The 26164-nt window shown below is 41.2% G+C and overlaps 1 protein-coding gene across 1 annotated transcript; it reads left to right on the forward strand.

Annotated features, from left to right (window-relative positions):
* Positions 1-223: 223 nt before the first annotated feature.
* SLC27A2 (solute carrier family 27 (fatty acid transporter), member 2) lies at positions 224-26164 on the forward strand (the record flags this gene model as incomplete). The annotated part of the gene is made up of 8 exons (XM_008566919.1): positions 224-433; positions 5667-5791; positions 15136-15330; positions 15966-16056; positions 16322-16520; positions 18480-18577; positions 24448-24578; positions 25685-26164. Coding segments are annotated over 8 exons (1226 nt in total), but the record flags the coding sequence as incomplete, so codon positions are not given.

Here is a 26164-nt window from a genome sequence, read left to right on the forward strand (position 1 = left end):
CACCAAAACCTCAATTATGCTTCCCTCAAATATTGGAGTCTTGTGATTTTTTTCAAATGTAGCAAATTCCATGTTAGAAAATGAGTAACTATAAGCATCACTTGTCATGTTCACATATTTTAACAAAAATTATGCTGAAAATGAAATTATCATGAAGCTTATTGTACTAATAGAACTTTAAGGGACTAATTTGTTTGGATTTTTTTTTTCTTATTGAATTAAGAACTACAAGCAGCTGTTGAAGAGGTTCTGCCAAGCCTGAAAAAAGATGATGTGTTCATCTATTATGTGAGCAGAACTTCTAACACAGATGGGATTGACTCTTTGTTGGACAAAGTGGACGAAGTGTCATCTGAACCTATACCAGAGTCATGGAGGTCTGAAGTCACTTTTTCCACTCCTGCCTTATACATTTATACTTCTGGAACCACAGGTAAAAATAAAGAGAAGATTCTCAAAGAAATGGACCCATCCTGAAGGAGTTAAATGTTGGCTTAGGTTTTCAAGTGTTCTCTTTCTTTGGCAAAACTTATCCGATAACTAATCCTCAGGGGATTTAGCTCTCTGCCTGTGGGAACTGATTTTATTTCATAGCATATGATCCCATTTGGGTTTCTCCATGCTATGCATATGAGGGAACTTCGAATAGTTCATGGAAAAATAGAATTGAAAGATAATACAAATCCTTCCATGAACTTTTTGAAGTACCCTCATAATTTCCCCAAGTTGGTATAGAACAGATGAAGAGGAAATAGTTCATGGAAAAATAGAATTGAAAGATAATACAAATCCATCCATGAACTTTTTGAAGTACCCTCATAATTTCCCCAAGTTGGTATAGAACAGATGAAGAGGTTAACCAAGAACTACCAGAATAGGTAGGATGGTGGGTGAGATTTGGCACTGAATGGGGTGTTGGAATTTTTTTGATGCTTGTATTTTGGTTATGTTATACCCAGAGTTCAGAGATAATGCATAATCAATTATAAATGGAACACCAGAGGACAATAATGGTGTTAGATTTACGTAAATATTTTGACCACTATCTTCCCGTGCACACTGGCTTGGAGCTGTTTGGTGCTGTGGACGTAGGATGGCTCTAATGGAGGGCATAAAATACTGTATTTCATCAAATCTAGGATGCATCCAACTGTAAGCTGCACCATTATTTTATGAGCCACTAGGAAAAACAATGCCAATTAACAGTGTTATTGGAACAGTTATGTGGAGCAAGCAGTGTTAAGTGTTAATAGGTACTAGGCATTCTTCTAGGAGTTTTATGGCATTTGTTCATACAATTCTCCTACCACCTGTGAGATAGGTAGTAACTATTGTTACTCCTATTTTACAGATTCAGAAACTGCCACTTAGGCTGAGAACTTGCCAAAATGAGAAGTAGAAGTGTTAGGATTCACCTTGTAGGCTGACTCCACAGCTGGTAGAGTTTACAGATCTGCCGTAATATCCCCTGGTTTATCAATGTTACAGATTTTTGGTATATGCCTACTCTAAGAGGTCAGGAAAAATGTTACCCAACATGTAATAATATGTAGCCTGAGGAATATATTTAAAAGAGGGAAAGAGGCACAGAGGCCTGGCTGGTTAGCTCAGTTGGTTAGAGTGCAGCCTTATAACACCAAGGTCACAGACCCAGCTGCCAAATAAATAAATAAAAGCAGGACAGGAAGCAGCCCCAGCATGTTGATGATGATTATTATTGGGAAATTGAATATATTAATCTTTTATCTCTTTTGATTAAAATTTTTATTTATTTTAAGCAGGTAATAAACATGCATGCATTCTCCTTATAAAATAATCGAGCATTATAGATAAGGCTAAAGGTTCCCTTGAGCCTTTTGTCTGAACACCAGCACGCAGGAACTCTCTCCTGCCTCCACAGGCCCTCAGCATCTACCTGATCTCACAGTTTCTGAACCTGAGTTTAACCTTAATGTTGGCTTCCTTTCATACAGTCACTTTTGCTAAATATTTTCTTTAAGTAAGTGAGAAGAGGAAGCTGGGAATGACTTATTAAAGCTGGTGCTCAAAGCATAATGTCTATCATTTTTTTATTTGTCAAAAGTTCTATATTGCCATGCCAATATAACAGAAAGATGGGATGACATAATTAACCAATTGCTTCCACTGTCTGTATAACTTAATATATGAGGCTTTTATATTCACTTCTTAGTAGACTAGAAAAATTAAATTGTAAACTTTGATTCAGGAAATAATTGAGATACAATGAGCCCTTGGTTAGTGATGGGGAGGTCTAGTCTTAGTACTGGAGATACAAGTATGGAATTTCCTCACAATGCATGTTTTGGCAGTCAGATATAAAACTCATTTTAGGGAGAAAAAAAGAATGAGCACTCTCTGATTTAATCCCACAATTCAGAATTTATATTAATTGAAAAACAATTGGATTGATGTTTATTTTACTTTTTTCCCTATCTCTGAGTAAAGTATTTGCTAAGTTACTCTTGTAAATGTTAATTAAAAGAACTCATTTAAGCAACTGGAGAATAAACTGCCTTTCCTATTCCTCAAAGGAACTCATTAGCTCGAAATTATATAATAGTTACCAAATATTCTTATTTCTTCATTAATACAAAATCTTAAATTAGGAAAGTTCTGAAAGTACTTTACAGCAACAAACTGGGGCATTTATTTTTAAAAAATATGATTTAGAGCCTTCACTATTTGGGCAATTCTTTTCCATGATGAATACATTTGATTTATTGATGCTTTCTTTTATTTCTTAATATTACTGTAGAATGGGGCAATAATACTAACACAGTGCCAATCACCTACTGTCAAAGAAAATGAATTTTGAATTGTGTTTACAATGATGGTAGTTTGCTGGCCATGCCGCTTTGCCTTATAACATATTGCTGTTATTTGGGTAAAACCTAGCTAAGGAAACGTTGAGTATTGATGGGTTTGAGACTACAGAGATCTGCCTTCCTCTTTACAAACCTGCTTCTCCACTCAGGTTTTCAATTCTAACCCTCCTGCCAAAATAAATAAATAAATAAAAGATAAACTGTAACCCAGCCTCCTTAGCAATGACTTCATGTCCTCCCCAACTAAATTGATCTTCCATGGGAAACAATATAAACATACACTTTCGATAGAAAGTCTTACAAAAAACTTATATAAATTATGATTAAGAAAATGCAATTTTATTTAGTCTAGAGTACTAAAACTATATGAGACACCATTTTGTACCTTTCAGATGGACAAAAATCCCAACATTTGAGAGCATGCATTGGCAAGACTATGAAGAAACAGGCACTCTTGAGTACTGCTGATGGGAGAGTGAATGGGGACATCCCTTATCTGCAATGTGGCAGTAATCTATCAAAATTGCAAAGACATATCTTTTGACCTAGAAATCTTACCTCAGTGAATTTATCCAAAAGATGGAGTGTCATTCATAATGTGAATGTGGACAAGGTTATTCAACATGGATTATTTGAAATAGCAAATTGTGGGGCTGGCCCGGTGGCGCACTCAGTAGAGTGCGGCGCTTGGGAGCGCGGCGGCGCTCCCGCTGAGGGTTCAGATCCCATATAGAGACCGGTCCGCTCACTGGTTGAGTGTGGTGCGGGCGCGACACTGAGGGTTGCAATCCCATTACCGGTCACGAAAAAAGACAAAAAGGAAGAAAAAAAGAAAGGAATAGCAAATTGTGTAAATAAATTATAATACACTCATCTAAAGGACTCGAGGCAGCTGAGAGGGAGAGAATGAGCGAATAAATAAATGAAGGAAATCTCACAGTGTACAAGTGTGAATAGATCTCCAAGAAACATTTTTTTTTTTTTTTTTTGTCCTTTTTGAGACCGGTACACACACACATATGTTATGGACTAAATGTGTCCCCCAAAAAATTCATGCTAAAATTCTAAGCCCCAATGTGGTAGTAGTATGAGATGGGGCCTTTGGGGGGTAATTGGGTCATGAGGGTGAACGCTTCATAAATAGTATCATTGCCCTTATAAGAAGAGACAGGAGAGAGCTGCTGTCCTCCATCTGAGGACAGAGGGAGACAATGGCCTTCCCCAAACTGGGAAGCAGGCCCTCAACATTTATGTATTATATATACATACACATACACATATGATTGTCCAAGCCCCTGCCTCCTTCCTTCATCCACTAATTGATCAGCTATAAAATACTTAGCCCAGCATCAGTAGCAGCCTTCAGTGCAAGGAATGACTGGATCTGGTCATATTGCTAGGCCCTTCAAGAACAGAGTGACACTGAGGCTTCCAAAGAAACAAATCAATCACCTAGGTACCATAAATACATGCTAAAGAAGAAAAATTAGCATTTAAAATTTTTCTCCTCTTCTAAAACATTGGACTTTGGTGTATTTAATAGTAAAAATAAATTAATAACATGGAAAAATATTTGTAAGATTTTTTATTTCAGTTTTACTACATTTTTTGCCTATAATTAGATTGAATATAACAGATAGATTATTTTTACCCATTTTATTAGTTTATTTTATTAGTTTTATTGCTGCTGTAACAAATCACCACAAACTTGTAAAACAACACATATATTCTCTTACTGTTCTGGAGGTCAGAGTCCTAAAATCAAGGTGTCAGCAGGGCTGCATTTCTTCTGGAAGCTTTAGGAGAGAATCTATTTCCTTGCCTTTACCAGCTCTTAGAGACTGCCTTTCTTCCTTGGCTCATGGCCCCCTCTTCCATCTTCAGAGCACATCACTCCAACCTTTTATTTCCATCATCCCATCTCCTCCTCCTGCGTTTGACCTTGCCTCCTTCCTATGAGGATCTTTGTAATTACATTGGGCACACCCAGATAGTCCAGGATAATCTTTCCATCCCAGGATTCTTAACTTAATCACATCTACAAAGTCCCTTTTGCCATGTAAGGTAGCATATTCACAGGTTCTGGAGATTAAGATGTGGGCATCTTTTTTTTTTTTTTTTTTTTTGTAAGATGTGGGCATCTTTGAGGACCATTACTCTGTCTAATTCACCCATCAAAGAAGAATACTATCTCCTGCTTGCTCAAGACCTTGGCTCTCCATTACCTTCGAAATTAAGTCTGGCTCCCCCACCTGGCACTTCCAAGCTTTCCATGATTGCACCCCTAGCTGCTTCTCCTGGTTCATCCCACTACCCTTCACCACCCCAGTCACAGGTTGACTGAGTCTTGTCCATTCCCCAACACCTTCTGGACTGTCCTGTCCTTGCGTTCAAGCCTTCTCCTCTGCCTGAAATTCTCTCATCTCTTTCCATATTCAGTTCTCAAGGCCTAACTCAAACCATCCATCTTATAAAATATGCCTTTCTCCTGCCCCCAAGTAAAATTATTCTGTGCACGTGTGCTCACACACACGTTCACACCCTCACACTCCCCTGGGGCCTCATTTGAACCTTTTACTGCAAGCTGGCTTCTATTAGGATGACTTTTGTACATGTCTTGTCCCCTATAGATTGGAAGCCCCTATAGGACAAAACCATGTCTTATTCATTTTTTGCATTAAATATAATAGGTACTCAATACTTGTTTGTGAATATAATCCATTTTTTAAATTTCTACCTTTCAAAGATGACAAATTAAATCTATTTGGAGGAATTTTTGGTAGCGTGTCTTTGTTGACACTTCCTATGCCTTCTCTGTAGGTGCTACTCTTGCCTTGCGGGCCAAATTTTCAGCCAGCCAGTTTTGGGATGACTGCAGAAAATACAATGTCACTGTCATTCAGTATATCGGTGAACTGCTTCGGTATTTATGCAACACACCCCAGGTAACACTTCCCATGTTTTACGATCTTTTTTCAAATGGATAAGATGGCGATTCAAGTCACTTTGGGCCATGCCAGGTTTCAGCTGATTTTTATATATCAGTTTTCAGTTTAGACTGCAATTGTATGATAAAGTGCTTGGCACCACACCTACCATATTGAGGGGCTTACGAGATGGCAGTTACTATTACTGTTATGATTATTATTCCCCACCTTTTTACCCGTTTCCTTGCCCTCTACCTAGCATATCCTCCACCTCCCTCTGCACTTATTAAAAGCCATTGTCACAGCCCCGTTCAAGTGATATCTCTTATGCTAAAACTATTTGGGTCACTCACATAAAAGTCATTGCTTCCTTCCCCTACATCATTTCATTTCTACCCTTCTGTGGCCCCTGCCACATTGCAGGAGTTTGTCTTCATGCCTCCCATCCTCCCTAGGCTGTAATGTCACATGTTGTCTCCTTGCCCTCTCCTATAACAAAGGCGTGCAGAAAACTTTTACTTAATGTTGTTTAATGAAGAAATCCCCACATGACTTAGAAACCAACCGAGTCTATCACCAAGCTTGAAACAGATGCCCAAGGTAAGTCCAAGGGCCATACATCTACCCTGTTTGCAGATACCCAGCTATATTGATGGGTTTGTTCTCAAGAGCTCCTCCTGCTCAGTCCCTCAGCTCTCATCAGACATCTGGTGGCTGACCTTGGGACCAGATCGGGATTTCTCAACAGTGGCACTGCTGACATTTTGGGCCCGTTACTTCTTCGTTGTATGGACTTCATCTGTGCACTCTAGGATGGCCTTTACCCACAAGATGCCAATAGTAACCTCCCACCCTCCTCGGGTCGTGATAATCAGAATGTCTCCAGACATTGCCAAATGTCCCCTGTCATGCAGATTTGACCCTAGTTGACTGGACTAGACAATGCAGTGAACTCACCAGGTTCTAATTCTTTTAATCTATTCAATCAACATAAAACAAACTCAAAGCGTCAGTTGATAAATTGCTATCAATAAGCTCCTGTTATGTTCAGCTTGCAGACCAGCTGCCATGTGACTGTGACACAGAAAGAAGCGTAAGAGGCTCTTCCCCTATTTTCTCTCCCCATACTTTATTCAGTCTCTGCCCAGATGTCACCTTATCAGAGAGGCCCTTTCTACTAATTAACAAACATCTCACACATGCCCCACTGTCCACCTTGCTACTGCTTTTCATGGCACATATCAATGCTGACATAGGACAGGTTTAGATGATTATTGTGTTTCCTCCCATTAAGTGAAAGTTGTGCACTGCCAGATCCCCAGTGCCAAGATCTGTAACTGGCACATCAGGACATCAACAAATTTTGCTGAACGAACCTCTAAATTCTTGTCTAATTCTTGTATAATTGAGGTGAGGGAGGTAATGTGTTTCACCCCAAAAGTTCGGGCTTAGCACATATTCTGATTTTTGGCAGGTTCAACAGACTCATGAGGTTCATAATTAGCTGTGAGCTGGGTTAGGACCTTTTCCACAGGAGTTTCTGTTAATGTCATTATTGAATTATTTTCATACTAGTATTCCACCTCATCTTCGAGATTGCATGCCTCTCTATTAAAACCCAGAACCCTTCTGTTTGGCTTTTCTTCTCTACCTTAAAGGCACCCCCGTGTCAGTTAGAGGTCTCCTGGGGGAGTGCATGTTGTATCTTTTAATTCTAATGGGAGCTGCATTCAGACTGGAGGAAAATAAACATATCTGTGGGTAGATCTCTTCAGGCTCAATCACTCGCTTTTCCTCCTTTTCTCAGTGTTGTCTCAAATGCTGGAAAACAAAGACAGTTTGAATGGGGTCTAACATTTTCAGAATGTATTATGATTTGGTGTACAATTCATGGGTGACCCCTAAACTAGATTTAGACCTGGAGTTCCTGTTTGCCGTTCCTTCCCCACCCCTGAGTTCTCTTTGTCTGGAAAAAACTTATGAGAATTCTAAGAAACAATTAAAGTTATCTCAAAAAACCTTCAGTTAAAGATATTTTTTAAAATCACAGGTCATGATAGGAAGCCCAGATTCTATGGATTTAAGGGGAGCTTAAAGAAAGATTATATCAAAAGGACTTCTCAAACGAAGCTGGATAAAAACTAGAATGAATGGTAGAAGGCTCTGGATCAGTGTCATCTGGAACTTTCTCATCATTAGAGCTACCTAGAAGAACAGGCTGCCCTGGAGGGGCTAACACCACCACCAACCCCCAAGCACTGATTTCAGGGAGGCAACTCATGCCTTAGCTGAGCAACTAAACCAAATGACACCCATCCACGGGGGGTCAGGTACTTACGAAAGGAATGCTTAAGAGCAAGGACTCTGGAGTCAGCAGGCCTGAATCCTGACCCTGCCCTTTGAGCAGAACAGTTAGCCCCTCTGGATTTCAGCTTCCCATCAGCCAACAGGGGAAATAGTAGCACCTGCCTCATAGGGGGTCTATGAAAACAGAATGAGAAGATGTACATAAAGCACACAGTGTGTAGCTCACAGTAGGTGCCCCACACACATTCATTGCATGAATCAATGAAAAGTCTGCCCACATACACGAAGGAAGAAATAAGAGAAGACATTCAAATTAGTCAGTTAATCACTCCTATCTGAGGCTGAGTTGGTGGATTAGATAGCAAAGCTGTTGACTTAATTGATTTTTACAGTGTTATGGTAGAATAGTCTTTATCCACTTTACCTGTCTTCCCTTGTTATATTTGGGCCTTCACTTTCAGGGCACCTGTGTATAATGAAAGATCCTTCTGGTTAATTTCTTGCAGTATGTAGTTGTCAGCTCCCATTTTATTTGTGTAATTGCCTAAAAAAGCAGTATCATTTAGGAAAAAAATATTTATTGAAATAAGAAACTGCTAAAGCTGAGTGTTTCTCTCCAGTTAGAGACTGAAGCTACAGCACGGGGTCTAAATGGGCTTTGGTCTGCCTGCTGGGAGTGGGGCCAGGGTGGAGGAAGAGAAGGCAAGGGGAGCCAGAAAAGAGTTCAAGGGGCTGCACGTAAAAGTCATCGTATTTGAAAGGGGAGATAAAATGGACCAGAACCCTGAAGGAGCTGAATAGACTGAACTTACCCCCCTGGTGTTGCCTGCCTTCCCTCCAAAATTAGATAACCTCTCTGGTCCCTTCCAGCCTAAAATTTCTGTCTCTGCATCACCTTCATTCTGACAGAACACAGAACGGAGGGGTGCGTAGCAGCACAGAGTGGAGAGTGCCCAGTGTGACCGGGGGCTGAGAAGGGGGCAGGCCAGAAGAAAGAGGGGGGAGGAGAGCAGATCAGGAAGGTGTGCCGAGAAGGTGAGAGTTGAGTGCAGAGACATGCTCCAGCTAGGCAAAGAAAGAAGGGCTTCTGGGGGGGCAGGAACAGCCTGTGAAGCAGTAGAGTGAAGGACTTGGCATATTGGGAACTGCAAGCAATGTAGCTGATTGGCTGGGCCAGGCAGCAAGGTCTTTGCTACACTGAGACTGAAATGTGAGCGTGACAAATCATGACTAAGGGGCTTTGCGTGGAAGAGTGATGCGAGTGATGGCATTTTTAGGGAGAATCTAGCAGAGTTCTCCGTTTGGAGACAATACATTGGAGGGAGAAACACCTCTTCTGTAAAACAGACAGGTGGAACTTCATCCGGGCAGAAGTATAGCATATTAGTTATGGACTTTGGAACATGGACTCTGGAATTTTGCTAATATGATAAACACCTTCTGTCCTTTCACCTCTTGGAAGTCACCCCAAAACAAGGAAGACAAGAAAAACACACCCAAGCTCCATCTTCTGAGAAACTAAGAAATGTGCAACCATGAACTACATAGGACAGAAAGCTGAAAGATGGAGGCGACTGCCGTAGTAGGGCTGAGTAAGAAATTCAGAGACAGGTACCAAGAAGAAATTGGCTGAGAAATTGGAGGCACTGAATATGATGGAAGGTGGGGTGAGGATTATTTGAAAATTTGTATAAGAAATAGCTAGACCTGCTGCTCCCCTCACCATCCCATAGGAGACAGGAGGTTTATGCTCTGGGGGAGATCTAAAGAAGATTTGAACTCAAGGACCCCAAGAATGGAGGAGGAGAGGGGTAAGGCACTGAAAATAAAGACTGAGTAAACATATCCACATACTGACCAGGGAGAGCCCCAGTTCCTTTCCTGTACACAGCTTCCAGAACTTCAGTAGCCAGTTTATACATGCAGGCAGGAGGGAGCCTTGAGGAGGGTCATTCTTAGAAAGAACTCAACTTTCCCAGAAATGAGATTGGACATTGGCTTACTGCCTCATCACATAACAGTGCCCCCCACACAGAGCTGCTTAATCATCTTTTTGTTGCCTTACCCTTAAATATTAACAGACATTAAGGACCACCAGACACCTAAGGAAAGCCTCCAATGGGAAAGATCATCAAAATAAAAGAAGAAATAGCATCAATTCGAAGAACAGGAGAAACTTCCAAAAGCCTATAATTAATATCCTCAGAGAGATTAGAGAAATTATTTTATCCATAAAACAAGAATAGTGTGCTACAAAAAAATAAAAACAGAGTAAGACCTGAAAATAAAAATGATTTTAAAAAATCTTTAATTCATTGAAAGGCTGGAAGATAAAGTTGAGAAATCTTAAAGAAAGTTGAACAAAAATATAAATTGATGGACATGAAGGGAGACTAGATAAGAAAATTAGAGATCAGTTGAAGTCCAACATAAAATTAATAGGAAATCAGGAAAAGAGAATAGAGAAAATGGAGAGAAGGAAATTATTAAAGAAATAATACAAGAAGACATCCCACAACTGAAGGACAGATTTAAAGGGCCAGCTGAGTACCCAGTAAAATTAGTGCATTGAAAAAAAGGACATCATGATGAAATTTAAGACTACCAAAAGAGAGAGAAAAGATTATATAAGAATGAAATTTGACTTGCCAAGAGCAATACCACAAGCTGGAAGACAAAGGAGTGGGGCTTTCAAAATTCTAAGTAAAAATTATTGCATATCTAGAATTCTATATCCAGTCGAATTATCAATCAGGTGTATAATAAGAATATTTTCAGACATTCAGAGTCAAAAAAAAAAAAAAACTTACCTCTTACATATGCTCCTTCAGGAAATTACTAGAGAAATTGTTCCATCTAAACTGGAAAGTGAAAAAAGAAAGAGGAAGACACAGAATCCAGAAAAGAGAGACAAAGGGAATCTCAAGGCCCAGAGAGCAGCTAGTCCAGATTGGAGCAGATGGATAAAAGGAAATTATATCATCTGATAGATTTTTCCATGAGGAATATTATATTTGAGGCAGTGGAGGAAACACAAATATCTGTAGACAGTAAGAAAATGAAGCAGGGAGGCAATTCCAGGAAAAAAAACAAAAATTTGTTCAAGAATTTGTCCATAGATAACTTGACTCATCAGTGGTGTATATGGGCAAAATAATGTGAGCACTGAATATTGATTTAACCAAAAATTGTGATACTGGAAAAATGGGAGAGAGCTTAGTCCTCACCTAGCACAGTAGAAAATCTAAAATTGATTACTCAAGACTATCAATATAAGCATTTAATTTAGAAATATGGAAATAAGAAGAAACAGCTACAAGAGTTAAAAGTGTCCACCTCTGGGCAGTAAGCTGGGGGCAAAGCGTGGGGAGACACGTGAGGGGAATCAACACAGCATCCTTTATATGATCCTGTTTGATTCTTAAACTACGTGTGTGTCACTCTCTTTTCTTTTTTCTGTTTTTTTTTTTTTTTCCTTTTTTACTTCTTTTCTTTCTTTTTTTTTAATTAAGGAAAATAGCTCTCTGGAGTCACATAGATTTGACTTTGAATCTTGGAGCAACTATTTTGCTACCTTTGTGATCTTAGGCAAATTATTTTAAGCTTCCTGAGGCTTTAGTTCCTCAATTGTAATATGAGGCGAATGCCTTATTACCTGTGACATTTTGGGTAGGATTCTTTAGAAACTTTAGTAAGATAATCCAGGTTAAATGCCTGATACACAGAAAAGTCCTCAGTAAGAGCTTCCTGCTTACTCTCATTACCTGGCACCCTACCTTCCTCCCTGGACACCTTCACCTCCCACCCTTCAGCAGTCATTAAGTCCCAGTGGATTTAAGTCCCCCAGGTGTGTTTGCATGTTACACCTTAGCTCTAATGTAGAATAAAAGGTTTGATCCTCGTTAAATGAACAGGTGACCCTTGACCTAAAAATCATTTCCTTTGAGGAATGGCTCTGGTGATGGCAAAGCACTCTTTCCCCTGTGGGAAAGGAAAACTCAAGTCATACTCTGTTTTCAGCCACCAGTGAGCGAAAGCTAGGTGAGAACTAGACATCTTAGAAGGCTCCAGGATCTCCCATTGGTGTCCACAAACATTTTCAGTCTAGAGCTTTAATTCCCTCTGCCAATGTAATAAGATCCCTCAGTTGTGTGATGAAAACTGAGCCCGTGGTATTGTGATTATGAGCCCAGCTACCTGCCACCCACAGGTGACAGCTGCACCTGTGAGGCTGGCCATTCTCCCACACACCGAGGGCACCTGCAGACTCCTGCACTCTAAGCCCTGCCCTTGTGCTGATGTCCTGGGTACTGGCCATTGAACATGGAAACTGAGGGTTTCCTGGTGATGGTTATTTATTTTACTGCAGGGATTATACCATATGCAAAGCACAGATGCAGGCACTGTGGATGATACAGAGATATATTTGGCCTTTCTTTTTTTTTTTTTTTTTTGTCTTTTGTCTTTTTTCCGTGTCTGGCAACGGATCGCAACCCTCAGTGTCACCACCGGACCGGGGACCGGCAACGGGATTGCAACCCTCGGTGTTGCTCCCGCGCCTCGCTCAGCCAGCAAGCGGGAACTGGTCTGTATGTGGGATCCGAACCCTCGGGCGGGAGCGCCGCCGCGCTTCCCAAGCAGCGCACTATCCAGTACGCCACCGGGCCGGCCCTGGCCTTTCATTTTTGAGGGGAGATAGATGTTCACCACCCATTAGATAAGGAAATAAGCAGGTGAGAGGAGGGCTGACTGTGGGCTGCATGTGGAATAGGTAAGGTCAGGGGTTCACACATGGGAAAGCTACTTTGGAGCTTCTCATGCAGGCCTGGGAGAAGGTAAGCACCCAGGTCAGGTGATTATTTTGAAGCAAAAGTAAGTATTCAAATATTCATGATGTTTTATTCTTAGAGAGGCAGAGAGAAACAGCAGTGTGTGGGGCAGGGTTGGTCTCTGCAAAGTGCAGTCGTTACTGAGGAGGATAGTGCCTTCTGGGCAGGCTGACCCTACCATTCATTATCCAAACCAGGGTGCTTGAGAGTGAAAGGTAATAAGCACACCAGGACCACAGGCAGAAACCAGGACTGGCCTTCGTAGACCAGACATATGCTCTACCTACTTAGAGCTACTTACAGGAAATTATAAAAGGGAATGGAGTCGGTGACCTGTGGACCTAGGAAGCCGATTAAAGAGCACATTCCTACTTAGTCAGAATGTCCAGGGTTCCTGCAAGTTCAAGAGGCTTCTTAGGTGACTCTCCTGAACGCCCTGGTTAAGGGTCACTGGCAGCTGGCCAGGTAGCTCAGCTGGTTAAAGCATAGTGCTGATAACACCAAGATCCAGGGTCCAGTCCCTGTACCAACCAGCCACACACAGGAAAAAAAGCCACTGGCATGGGGCCCATTTGTACCAGTGACCAGTATTTGTCCATCTCTGTGGTTAGGACTCCTGAGGGAGCTTCACCACCTAAGTTTTGGCCAATGAGCTACTTAAAAATTAAATGCATGTTTTCTGCCTCCCTTAGCTCCTCCTGCATGGAAACCAATTCAAGGTTTGTTTTGGTTTGATTTTTAACTGCCACATCAAAGTCCCTCCCCTTACAGAGCAGCTTCTCTCTTCCAACAGGTCTTTTGGAAGAGAAATTTTATTCCAAAATCACTTTGCAGTGACTTCACAGTGTAGGAAATAATGTACAAAGTGCTCTAATTTAAGCAACTGTTGTTTGATCAAAGAAATTAACACTCGATGTGAGAGGAGAGGCCAAGTTACCCGCACTTTTACCCCATCCCATTCTGTTCCTTATTAGAACAAAGGCCATAGAGCAACAGAATTTGCAAGTTAAAATTATACTTGTTATTTGCCTGTCTCATCCACCAGGCTTTAATCTCCTGGAGGACATAAACTGCCTTATTAATATAAAATATCATTAAAATTTCCATCGGTTTGGACATGTCCATAGGGCCCTCTTGAGTGAGTAGGGCTGAATAGAAGGCAGCTGGTCCCAGCCCAACCTCTCTTGCTGACACAAGCTCTCCTAATCAAAACAGATTTTCCTTTGTGGTTTTTATTTATAGCAAAGCATATTTTTCCCAGGCCACCTGAGGCAACTGGGAGCCAGTTTCCTCCTTCTTTTCCCCTTCCAATCCCATTGGGATGGTTTTGTCTTGGTTCAGCTCCAGCTGGTCTTGTGACCCCTGAGTTTACCTGTTAAATGAGGGCATGATCGAGATTCTTCTTACCAGTACCTCCAGGCTTTTTACTGACTTTATGGAAAATGGTTCTCTCTCTCTCACACACACACACACAGACACACACTGGACTGTGTTCCCACTTTTCTTCAGCATGAGAGACACCACCCAGGGTCCTACTGGTGATAGATCATGTAGGTCTCTGACACAGTTTCCCCATTGGCCCCTCCTTTGTGGCAGTTCACTGATATTCACCAGCCCCATCAAGGAAGCTATTAACACATTATCCTAACTTTAGATTGGATATGGATTAAACATTGGTATCACCTGGTTCTGTCAGATTATCTCATTTTGCCCCTTAAAAATCAAAATGGGGGGCTAGCCCGGTGGCGCACTGCTGCAGTGCGCCGCTTGGGAGTGTGGTGGCGCTCCCGCCGAGGGTTCGGATCCCACATACAGACCGGTTCCCGCTCACTGGCTGAGCGAGGCGCGGGAGCAGCACTGAGGGTTGCGATCCCGTTGCCGGTCCCAGTCCGGTACGGGGGCGACACTGAGGGTTGCAATCCGTTACTGGACACGGAAAAAGACAAAAAGGAAAAAAAAAATCAAAATGGGAAAATCCAAGTATTTTGGTTAATAAATCAGAGTTATAGCAGTCAGACCATACTGCTTGTGTGGGAGGGAGAGGGGATAAAGTGCAAAGGTGTCAAGAAAGGCATGCACTAAGGTAAATTTGAAACCAACACAAATATGTAATAAAATAAAGGAATTATTAGTATAAATTAAATATGTAAAAAAGGCAATTATTAATATATGAGTACAGGCTCCAGAGATGTTTCAGTTTGGTCTCTTCTTTCTCCCCCACCATAGAAACCGAGTGATCGTGATCATAAAGTGAGAGCTGCAATGGGAAATGGCTTACGAGCAGATGTATGGAGAGAATTCATCAAGAGATTTGGAGACATTCACATTTATGAGTTCTATGCCTCCACTGAAGGCAATATTGGATTTCTGAATTACACAAGAAAAATTGGTGCTGTCGGAAGAGTAAACTACCTACAGAAAGTAAGTACATGAAAAATGAGAGCACGTGGAGCTGATTTCCAGAGATTTCTTAAAAGCTATGTCATAATGATGTCTGTGACTTCCATCCATTCATGTTGGTGTTTCAACAAGTGGTTTATTTTTATTGCGATGCAATTTTCCCTTGTATGACTATACCTCTATTTATTTATTTATTCGTTCTCCTGTTAATGGGTATTTGGATTATTTCTAGTTTGGGACTGTTATAAATAAAGGTGTTATGAACATTCTTGTACATGTCTTTTGGTAAATGTATTACAAATGGGTTTGAAAAAATCATATAATCTTATATTAATATTAATGTTTCACATTTCCAGGGACATGTTATCCAATATACTTAAGGATCAAAAGTATAATTATTTCATGCCCATGACTATAAAATTATTAAAACTCTATCATACTTAATATATCATTTAATGACATAAGAATTTAAGTAATTCAGTAAGAACAATAAGTATATTATTTTCCCTATTACCATAGAAATGCAAATATGACAGTATTTGGATGTAATTATTAGCCACTTAAGATATGTGTACTTTACATACTTTATGTTATACCACAATAAAAAAAATTGTAAAAGAGTCTGTACTTAAAATGGTATATTTTAATTTTGCTAGAAAGTCATAACTTATGAGCTGATAAAATATGATGTGGAGAAAGATGAACCTGTTCGAGATGGAAATGGATATTGCATCAGAGTTCCCAAAGGTACAGTGGACTTTTGTCTACTTATATGTGTAAATCATTATTCAGTAAAAGAATTACAAATGCATGGCCATATAGAATAATGTATAGTAGATGTGTGTGGTGTATATATGTGTATATAATTCATGTGTATGTGTGCATGGAAAATTACACTTTCTGCAGCCAGCTCTTTGATGGTGAGTTTTACGGTATCAGTTTTAAGAGAAGGTTGGTGTATAAATTTGCTTACCTCTAGCACATAAAACAACAATTAACTTCTCTGTCTTAGGTGAAGTCGGACTCCTGATTTGCAGAATCACACAACTTACGCCATTTACTGGCTATGCTGGAGGAAAGACTCATACAGAGAAGAAAAAACTGAGAGATGTCTTTAAGAAAGGAGACCTCTATTTCAACAGTGGAGATCTCTTAGTGATTGACCATGAAAACTTCATCTACTTCCACGACAGAGTTGGAGATACATTCCGGTCGGTTTCTCTGAATGATTGAGCCAAAAACAAACACATGCAAACACTCTAGCTTACTCTTACATTGGAATTGCATTCCACTTTGGTTATCATGCTTCATTCCTTTCTGTCTCTTTGGCTTGTCAATTCAATCTCCTGTATTCCCAGAGAATAAGGAGCAAAATGCATGAAGGGTCGCCCTGCAGTGCAGTTAACTTGGTTGAACAACACCAGATGAGAATAAGGCAGGAAACCTGTGTCTCATTTCTAGAGCCTAAAGTCCATCCAACTTCTCTCTTTTGTCCTGCATTATTACTGGTCACTCTTAGGACAGCCAGGGATTTTTACACTGCTTCCATTCATGGGGCTTTCTTTAGATAAAATCAAATGCAAATTAATGTGGAGCTGATCTGGTTGAAGAGGAGGTGAGGGGTTCAGAGTTCTTCCTCCTCCCCTCCCTCCCACCCTCCTTCTCCAAATAGACGGTTTCCCACAGAAGCCCTAGGTCAGCACAAGGAAGTTTGAAAATCCTTCTAATAGACCATGAAATTAAATCCCAACAATAGCACAGTCCTCCAGCCTCATGACATGGGCTTCCTTCCTATGTAAACTCCCTGAGGACAGGCCCTGTGTCTGCTTGTTCACCCCCCAGCACCTAGCACACTGCCTGACATACATATAGTTCAACCCTGTATAATCAAGGTTTCCACATTCCCAGATTTTACCAACTGTGGATGGAAAATATTTGGGAAAAAAAATAACAAAAGAATAACAATACAACAATAAGAAATAATACAAATTTTAAAAACAATGCAGTATAACAACTATTACATTGCATTAGGTATTATAAGTAATCTAGAGATGATTTAAAGTATATGGGAGGTTGTGCATAGGTTATATGCAAATACTACACCGTTTTGTAAGGGACTTGAGCATCCATGGATTTTACTATCCACAGGAGGTCTTGGAACCAAACCCCTGCAGATACAAAGGGACAACTGTTATTACTTTTTGAATGAGGGAATGAGGAAGTGATAGAAGCTGTCTGGCTGTAGTAGAAAGATCACAGGGTTGAATGAGAACCCAGCTCCTAGGCTCACCTCTACCCCCCAGCAGTGTTATCAAGGCAGGTAACTTATTAACTTCAGTTCATTTACCCATGAAATGAAGGTCTTGATGATTCTCAGGGTTCCTTCCATCTCTAATATTCCATGACTCAGGATCCATGTCATTATTTTATGCCACCTTCATGTTATTAAGAAGATACTTCTGGGAGATCTAAAGAATTTTTTTATGTAAAACAAAATTTTAATTCTTTATTAAGTGCTAAATACCACCTGGTTGGGCCTTAACATTACAATCTCCCCTTAACTAAGGTATGATTTTTTTCCTTTTTAATTAAAAGCTTTCTTGTTGCTATGAAATCCTGAAACATAAATATGAAATTCTATGAAATAGAACTTCACTAACTGAATTAAATAGCAACTTACATTAGTAAATGAGAAAAGTGAGAAACCTCAACACAGCAAAAAATAGTTGAGATTTATTCAGATTTCCAGTGCCTTTCTTGGCCAAGCCGGTACTTTTTTTTTTTTTTTTTTTTTTTTTTTTTTTTTGATGGCTGGCCAGTTCAGGGATCCAAACCCTTGCACTTCATGTTGTAGCACTGTGCTCTAACCAACTCAGGTAACTGGCGAGTCCCAAGGCTCCATTTTAACATTAGAACATCATTCTGTGTATTGTGTTTTATGTGGAGAGACTGAAATTCCATATTTTATTATCGAGGTCTGTGCCTTTGCCTTTTATGCCTCAAGCAGGATGCTTCAGCTGGGACTAAGTTGGGGAGTTTGGGGGGCTCAGGTAGGGAAGACCAGACCAGCTACCCAGCAGAGGTCTGAAGGAAACACCTGCTCTTTGCAGTCATTGCAGCCTGGGCCAGAAACCACCAGAGACCTCTACTAACCTTGCCTTTTCTTCCAGATGGAAAGGGGAAAATGTGGCCACCACTGAAGTTGCTGACACAGTAGGACTGGTTGATTTTATCCAGGAAGTGAATGTTTATGGAGTACCCATACCAGGTATAATGAGATATTATAAATCTGTAACTGAACATAATTTTAACCCGAGGGCAGGTTTGTCATTGCTTTCTCTTGCCAGCTGGAGAATTGAACAGCTCTTTCAGCCACCAGGGAGAAAGAAGCTTATGTCTGGTTATGTTCCATTGTAATAGCCAACTCAGTACATGGGAACCTGGCTTTCCTCTGTGGTTCAGCTCCCAGCTGTTCTTGGGCTCTCTGGCAGGCTGAGTCTGGGAGATGCAGGGTCCCATGCTGTGTTTGGCATGCCTCGAGAAAAGCTGTATCATGCCTGAGGGCTGGGAAATGGTGCCTTGGCCTCAGAAGTGGGAGGCACAAGTGAGAGTAAGTACAGTTGCTAGGAGAAAAAACTGGGGAGGAGCTGATTTTGTCCAACCTCTTCTTTTTAGGAAGGTCCGTGACCGCAGCCCACCCCACTAAGTTTCAGACACCCAGAATGTCAACACCTCAGCTCCGTCCTCAGATCTGCTTCTGCCAGCCGGGGGTGGGGCCTGGTCTGACCTTGAGTCCTGGCTGCAACACCTGCTGGCTATTTGACTTCAGGCACATCACTAAAGTTAGAGATAATACCAGCCCTGCAATTAAGGTTGTTGAGAGAAAGAATTCATTTTAATTACACAAATGCTAAACATGTATTTATCAAATATATACATGAGTGTTATCATGACAATAAATCATGTCAGTTATAGATGTCAGAGAGGATTCAAACCTCCAAATCACTGTCCAAATATAAGACGCTAGGGGTAGTATTATTCCCCCAGAACTCAGTATTTAGGATTCTCACCTATATTCAAAGTAGAAATCAAAAAGTCCCTTCTCCCTGAGCTATAAGTTTCACATGACCTTGTGTTACCCTTTTATTTTTTAAAGAATATTCGAGAATTTCTCATGCCTGCTTCTCTTCGACCCTGTGACAGTGACACGAGGGGGAGTATAGCCACATCTCAGGTCACAGAGCGTGAGGGGTACAGAATACTCCTCATGTTGTCCCAAGGAGAGTGTATCAGACCTGAGGCTGAATTAACACCAGGGTCCAAGTCGTGGTGGTTGGCCATCATACCATGCTGGGCTCTCACAGACCCCTCCTATAATGTTGGGTGTGCTTCCAAATGCTTAATTTAAAAGAGTAACTACACAAAAGAGTATGTATGAGAAGGCAGGAGAATCTGGAAAATGGAACAGAAGGACCTGGCCCAGTGTTCCTCAGATGGGGTCCCTGGACCAGCAGTATCAACATCACCCCCGGTAGCTTGTTAGAAATGCAGTTTCTTAGGCCCTTCCCCAGACCTACTGAGTCAGTCTCTGGGGTGGAGCCCAGGAAGCTGTGTTTTCTCAAGCCCTCCCGTGATTCTGAAAAACATTAAAGTCTGACTTGGGAGTGATGAAAACTGCTGAAGACCAGCTCCAGTCGAGTTGGGGGTCCTTGAAAAAGGGGTGAGGAGTTGGCAAAAATAACAAACACAGAAACCTCAATGCATCAATATGCATGTTCTCTCTCTGCGGGCTGGCAGCTCCAGTCGAGTTGGGGGTCCTTGAAAAAGGGGTGAGGAGTCAGCAAAAATAACAAACACAGAAACCTCAATGCATCAATATGCATGTTCTCTCTCTGCGGGCTGTCAGCATGTTGCAGCTGGAGCCCAGTAGAGCATGAGACAATGCCTTTTATTTAGATTTTTCTCTGCAGGGGGGTTTTGGGTACTATTTTTATTGTATCAGCAAGCTTAAATCAATAGTCCAAAAAGCAGGGAGGAAACTTTTTTAGAGGTCAGCCAGTCCTTTCCTTTTGTCAGCATGTCTCAGGTGATCAACTCGAGCTTCTTTTTCCTGGGATCAGGTTATAAGATCCGAACCATCCCTTAATTGTCTTGAAGTTATCCTGTGACTTTTTTCTGTTAGCAAGCTGTGGTTAATATCCACCCTATTGGCCGGCCCGGTGGCGCACTGGATAGTGCGCCGCTTGGGAAGCGCGGCGGCGCTCCCGCCCGAGGGTTCGGATCCCACATATAGACCAGTTCCCGCTCACTGGCTGAGCGGGGCGCGGGAGCAGCACCGAGGTTTGCGATCCCGTTGCCGGTCCCCGGTCCAGTACGGGGGCGACACTGAGGGTTGCGATCCGTTGCCGGACACGGAAAAAAAGACAAAAAAATATATATATATCCACCCTATTAACAGGGTGGCAGCTATTTTGTCTTAAATGTAAATGAACCTACTGTTCATATGGAAAAAGAACACTGGATATTTGAGCAGCATTATCATGCACATTTTAAGGATATGCATTGGCTGTGGCCCTGTAATCTTGATCTAAACGTTAAAGTGTCCTTGTGCACCACACCATCCCTCACAAAACTAGGTGTACTCTTTTATTTTTCTAAGATCTAGTTTTGCAGGTTTAATAATTTTACAGCATATATTTCTATCCCAACACCTGATTCTTAATGATCTATTTATAACTGGATACCACCAAGTAAAGGGGGTTCTACAGTTTCGTTCCCATATACTTAATTTGTCCCAATCATATAATTTCTCATTAATGCCAACCATTCTCTTGCCATTAATACAATCTCTAGTAAATGATGTTTGCCAACTTAGATCATACTTTGGACGTGCCCTGGGAGGGTACCAAATTTTTCCCTTTCTCATATTATATCCCATGTAACCATTTACCCAGATGGTGGGAAGAGGATGGGGACTTCTTTTATTTATAAATTTCTCTGGTAAAGGCAATTGCTCATGATTAATTGTAACCAATGTTTTTGAAACATCCGTTGGCATAATTAATTGACTCAAAAGGGACAATTGGGAATTGTTCAATCTTCAAAGATCTTTGGTGGGACTATCTAATTTTATGACAACAACTGTTTGTGTGTCATTTTCTGCGTCTTTTGGAAACTCAGGAAACTGCCACGCTGACCAAAACATCAAAAGAGAAAGTAAAAGCAGTACCACTATGCCAAGGCAGAGATCCTTACAGCGAAAGCAAGTTCTCGTAGCCGCGGTCCTGCCAGCAGCTCTCCCTCCGGCAGCCTTGCCAACTCGGAGAGGGCAGCCCAAGCTATTCTTTTTAGGACTCTGCCATAGCATGGACCATGCCAGAAAACAACCTAGAACTAGATACTGGTGATGATCACACATTGTGGGCGTTCTAAATGCTGCTGAATTGTACACTTTAAAATGGCTAAAATGATGGATTTTATGTTTTGTGCTTTACCAAATTTTTTTTTTAAAAACAAAAACATTTAAGTCTGAGAAGTACTAAAGCCCACTGGTTCTGAAAGTTTGGCCAATCATCAGAATCATTGGGAAACTTTTGAAAGCCTACATCTAATAATTCAGAACCTCTAGGGTTTGGAATTCAGAATCTGCGTGTATTTTGTTTTGTTTTTTTTAATTCCCAAGTGTGTCTAACAACCTGTAAGTTTGGGGAGCCACTGATGTAGAACAAAGAAGAGGAGATTAATGGTCTTCAAATGGTTGGAAGACAGTCAGGTAGAACAAGGAACAGGTTGTCCCGTGTTGCTCCAACAATCTGAACTAAAACCAACAGACTGAAATGACCAAGGAGCAGATTTAGCCTGAAAACTCCCCTGTAACCAGAGGAACCAACAATAAAATAGGCTTGTCTCCTGTGGCAGGGAATGTAAAGAGAAGTTGGATGTCCACCTGGGATCCTGGGAGAATTCTTGCAGCAGTGAAAGATTAGAGATAAACTCTAATGTCCCTTCCAGCTTTCAGATTCTGTGATTCTCAGTGCCACACCTGTCTGACCTCCCATCCACTAAGGCCAGCCCCATTCCAGCCCTTCTAAAGTGAGGCATCAGTCCACTATGGGTGATTCTGTGAATGTCTTCACAGATCTCAGCTTTGGACCAGGAGGGAACTTCTAGGTTTGGGTCTAGAATGGAGTTGTTTTTCTAGGTATCACAACAGAACTGCCCAACTACTCTCTAGAACTTTCTATTCTCTTTTTTTATTCTTTATTTTTTATTATACATACATGTGGGGTACAACATTGATTCTCAATAATTGTGTAGAGTGTGTGGTGGTTACATCAGTATAATTAGCTTATTCATCATTACAATATACAATAGAACTTCCTATTCTCAACAGAACTTTCTGCAGTGATGAAAATGTTCTGTATCTTCACTGTCCAGTATGGTATCTAGTAGCCACCATGTGGCTACTGAGCACTTGAAATGTGGCTAGTGCAACTGAGGAATTGGATTTTTTATTTTATTTAATTATAATTAATTTTAGTCTTAATAGTCATATGTGACCAGTGGCTGCCGTATTGTACGGTGCAGCTCTAGGGAACCCCTTGCCAGAACTGATCTTTAGATGTAGCCTGGACTGTTGTAGAGTGGAACCCTCCCCCTGGAGCTGAATTAGTCCCAAACTAACATCTGGGAGTCAGGGCAGAAGCGTGAGAGCCCACAGGCCCATTCACCATCTTGGTCCAGCATTGCCACTATCAGAGCAAGAAGCAGGAGCCAGTAAATGCAGAGGATTTCTGTTGCTTCTGCCTTAATTCTAAAAGGAGCTTATTGGAGATATTCAAGATTTCTCAGGCAGGTGCCAGAGATCCCTAAAGAAAGAGGGCCTGGTGCCCTGCCGCCCTTCCTTAATGAGAGGCAAACCAAATAAGGGGGCATTTCTTTTCTTTTCCCCCTTTTATTTTTTGCCTTCTTTAGAGCCATAGGTAATCACAATCACCATGGAAGAGATTTCGCAAGCTGGGGCCCAGGTGACCAAGGGCAGCTCCTTCCCCACTCTCTGATTATAGCTAAGTTGTTTAGGGAAGTGGACCTGGACTCTACCAGATCAGGTAGAAAGCATATTAAAACCTAATTACCACTGTCCTCACAAGAAAACAATAGTAATTGTGCTAAACACCTCTACACTAACGACCCTGCTATTAGGATCTGTTTGCTCTGCAGAGAGCCCATCCTCTGGGGACAGTAGGTAGGAGGGCACCCAACAGTTCACCTCTGCACCAGCCCCCACCCTCTGTCCCGCAGCCTCTCTGAAATGCAGAGAAAAAGCTATTAGGAACCTTGACCACTAACGACCCTGCTATTAGGATCTGTTTGCTCTGCAGAGAGCCCATCCTCTGGGGACAGTAGGTAGGAGGGCACCCAACAGTTCACCTCTGCACCTGCCCCCACCCTCTGTCCCGCAGCCTCTCTGAAATGCAGAGAAAAAGCTATTAGGAACCTTGATTAAATAAGTAATTCTCAAAGGTGGTGTTTGTACCTGGAGGTGCAACAGACCTGACACTGCAACCTGAGCTCAGTTATTCATGACAGCCTCGTGACAGCAGTGCAGGGACTTTTCACCGGGATCAGAAAAACTTCTTCAGCCACCAGTTGTACCTGTTTCCCACTCAGAGATTGTCATACAGGCTACTAAGAAGAAAGACGATGGTTACAAGAACAGAATCAAGAGCCAGCCTGCCTGGATTTGATGTCTGACCCTGCCTAGTATTTGCTGTGTAACCTTGAATAAGTCTGTTGATATCTTTAAGCCTCAATTTGTTCATCTGTAAAATGGAGATGACATTTGTACCTCTTCATAAGGTTTTTGTGAGGGTTAAATGAGACAATCCATAAAACACACTTGGTATAGGGCCTGGCATATAATATAGATTCAATTAATGTCCTGCTGTTATTACTATTAGTATTCGTATATTCACTTTAGAATAATGTTGACATGCTTGAAATAAAAATTCCAGCTGTCCAAAAGAAATACATGCCATAATGTTGTCTATGTTGTCTCAGTCCACAGTTCTTTGAACTAGCAAAATATCATAAATAAATAGCTACAACACATCTAATTTTTTGTCACGTTATTTGTAGGTCATGAGGGTCGAATTGGCATGGCCTCGATCAAGATGAAAGAAAACCATGAATTTGATGGAAAGAAACTCTTTCAGCACATTGCTGATTACCTGCCTACGTATGCAAGGCCCCGGTTTCTAAGAATACAGGCGAGTCGTCTTGCCAAGTTTAGTTATCCTCTCTCTTGGAGACCTCTGTCAGGGAACGACTCCCCTTCTCCCGTGGTGACCCCATTTGCCAAATTTTCACCACCCTTTCCAGGAAGCTCAGAAAGAAGTATCGTGGGTCAATAAAGAAGTAGAACTATCAGAAAATATAGCTAGCAGAAATCCAATCCTAATTCCTTTCTCCCTAAAGTGACAGGCCAGTTCATTCAGCAAGTCAGTAAATAACTCACAAAGTCTGCGTGGAGTGAGGTATGACAGACGCTTCAAGTAGAAACGCTCTGACCATCCTGTTGTTTCCAGTTTTAAAGAATGGAAAAATGCACTGAAGTCCTACACCTTTATTGATGTGACAATTAATTGGGCATCATTAGGCAGGTAGAACTATCTGAAAACTTAACTATTGCCACTAAAAGGATGTTTTTTCTTCCTTAAATATTAACTCTTTGGTTGGTTTAACACTCTGACTTATGGACTTTGAGCTCCGTGATTCTGTAGTTGAAGACTTGAGAAAAAGAGGTCTTGGGATTCTAGATATTGTTGAGTGTAAAACGTTATTCCCATTGATGTTCATAAAGAACTTACATTTGCTTTGCAACCTGATGGTAAGGAGACATGAAAATGAAATAACCTCAGATATTTCAATTAACATATTAATTGATGGAAAAACCAGTCTTCAGTCTAAAAGACCCATAGACTGAGCAAACAGAGTTGTACGTGTGTGAGTGATCCTTTCTCCCATTCCCACCATTAGTCAAGATATTCCAGTACTACCCGAAGCCTCACCAAGCAAGAGGTGCCACTCCTCTGCTCAGAAATCTACGCACAAGTGTCTTACTATTGGCAGCCCCTCATTCCCCACAGGGGATCCCAGAGCTTTAAGGGAATAAAAAAATACCTTACAAATGGGCCCCCTAGTGGAGATTCTGAAAACGTGATGTGTGAGTATCATCCAAAGCTCACTTCACAGCTCCACATGAGACAGGGATGCTTGTGAGTTGCAAACCCCCATGCCCCACCCCGACCCCTCACCATGCACCCTTATCTGTTGCAAGATGTAATCACAATGTGGATTATTTGGTGTTTTTCAGGACACCATTGAGATCACTGGAACTTTTAAACACCGCAAAGTGACCCTCGCGGAGGAGGGCTTTAACCCTGCAGTCATCAAAGATGCCTTGTATTTCTTGGATGACACAGCAAAAATGTATGTGCCTATGACTGAGGACATTTATAAAGCCATAAGTGACAAAACCCTGAAACTCTGAATATTCCCAGAAGGATAATTCATAATATTTCCACAAATTAACTGAATGGACCTAGCACAGCCACCTGCTGTAATCCAACTTTAATTTGATTGAAGATTGTGAAGTGCAGTTGTGTTTTTTTAGGAAATTATGCATACCAATAAGAAGAAACTTTTTTTAAATTACACCTGAACCTTTGCAAGTGAAAAGATTTAGAGATAATTATTTTTCAATGTGTACCTAATGTTTGTATTTACAAACTGAGCTTGTTGGAAGGAGGGCATTATTTTTTTTAATATATAATAAAATAGATGATCACCAACA

The sequence above is a fragment of the Galeopterus variegatus genome, unplaced genomic scaffold (assembly GCF_000696425.1).
Source record: "Galeopterus variegatus unplaced genomic scaffold, G_variegatus-3.0.2 Scaffold276, whole genome shotgun sequence".
Taxonomy (NCBI): Eukaryota; Metazoa; Chordata; class Mammalia; order Dermoptera; family Cynocephalidae; genus Galeopterus; species Galeopterus variegatus.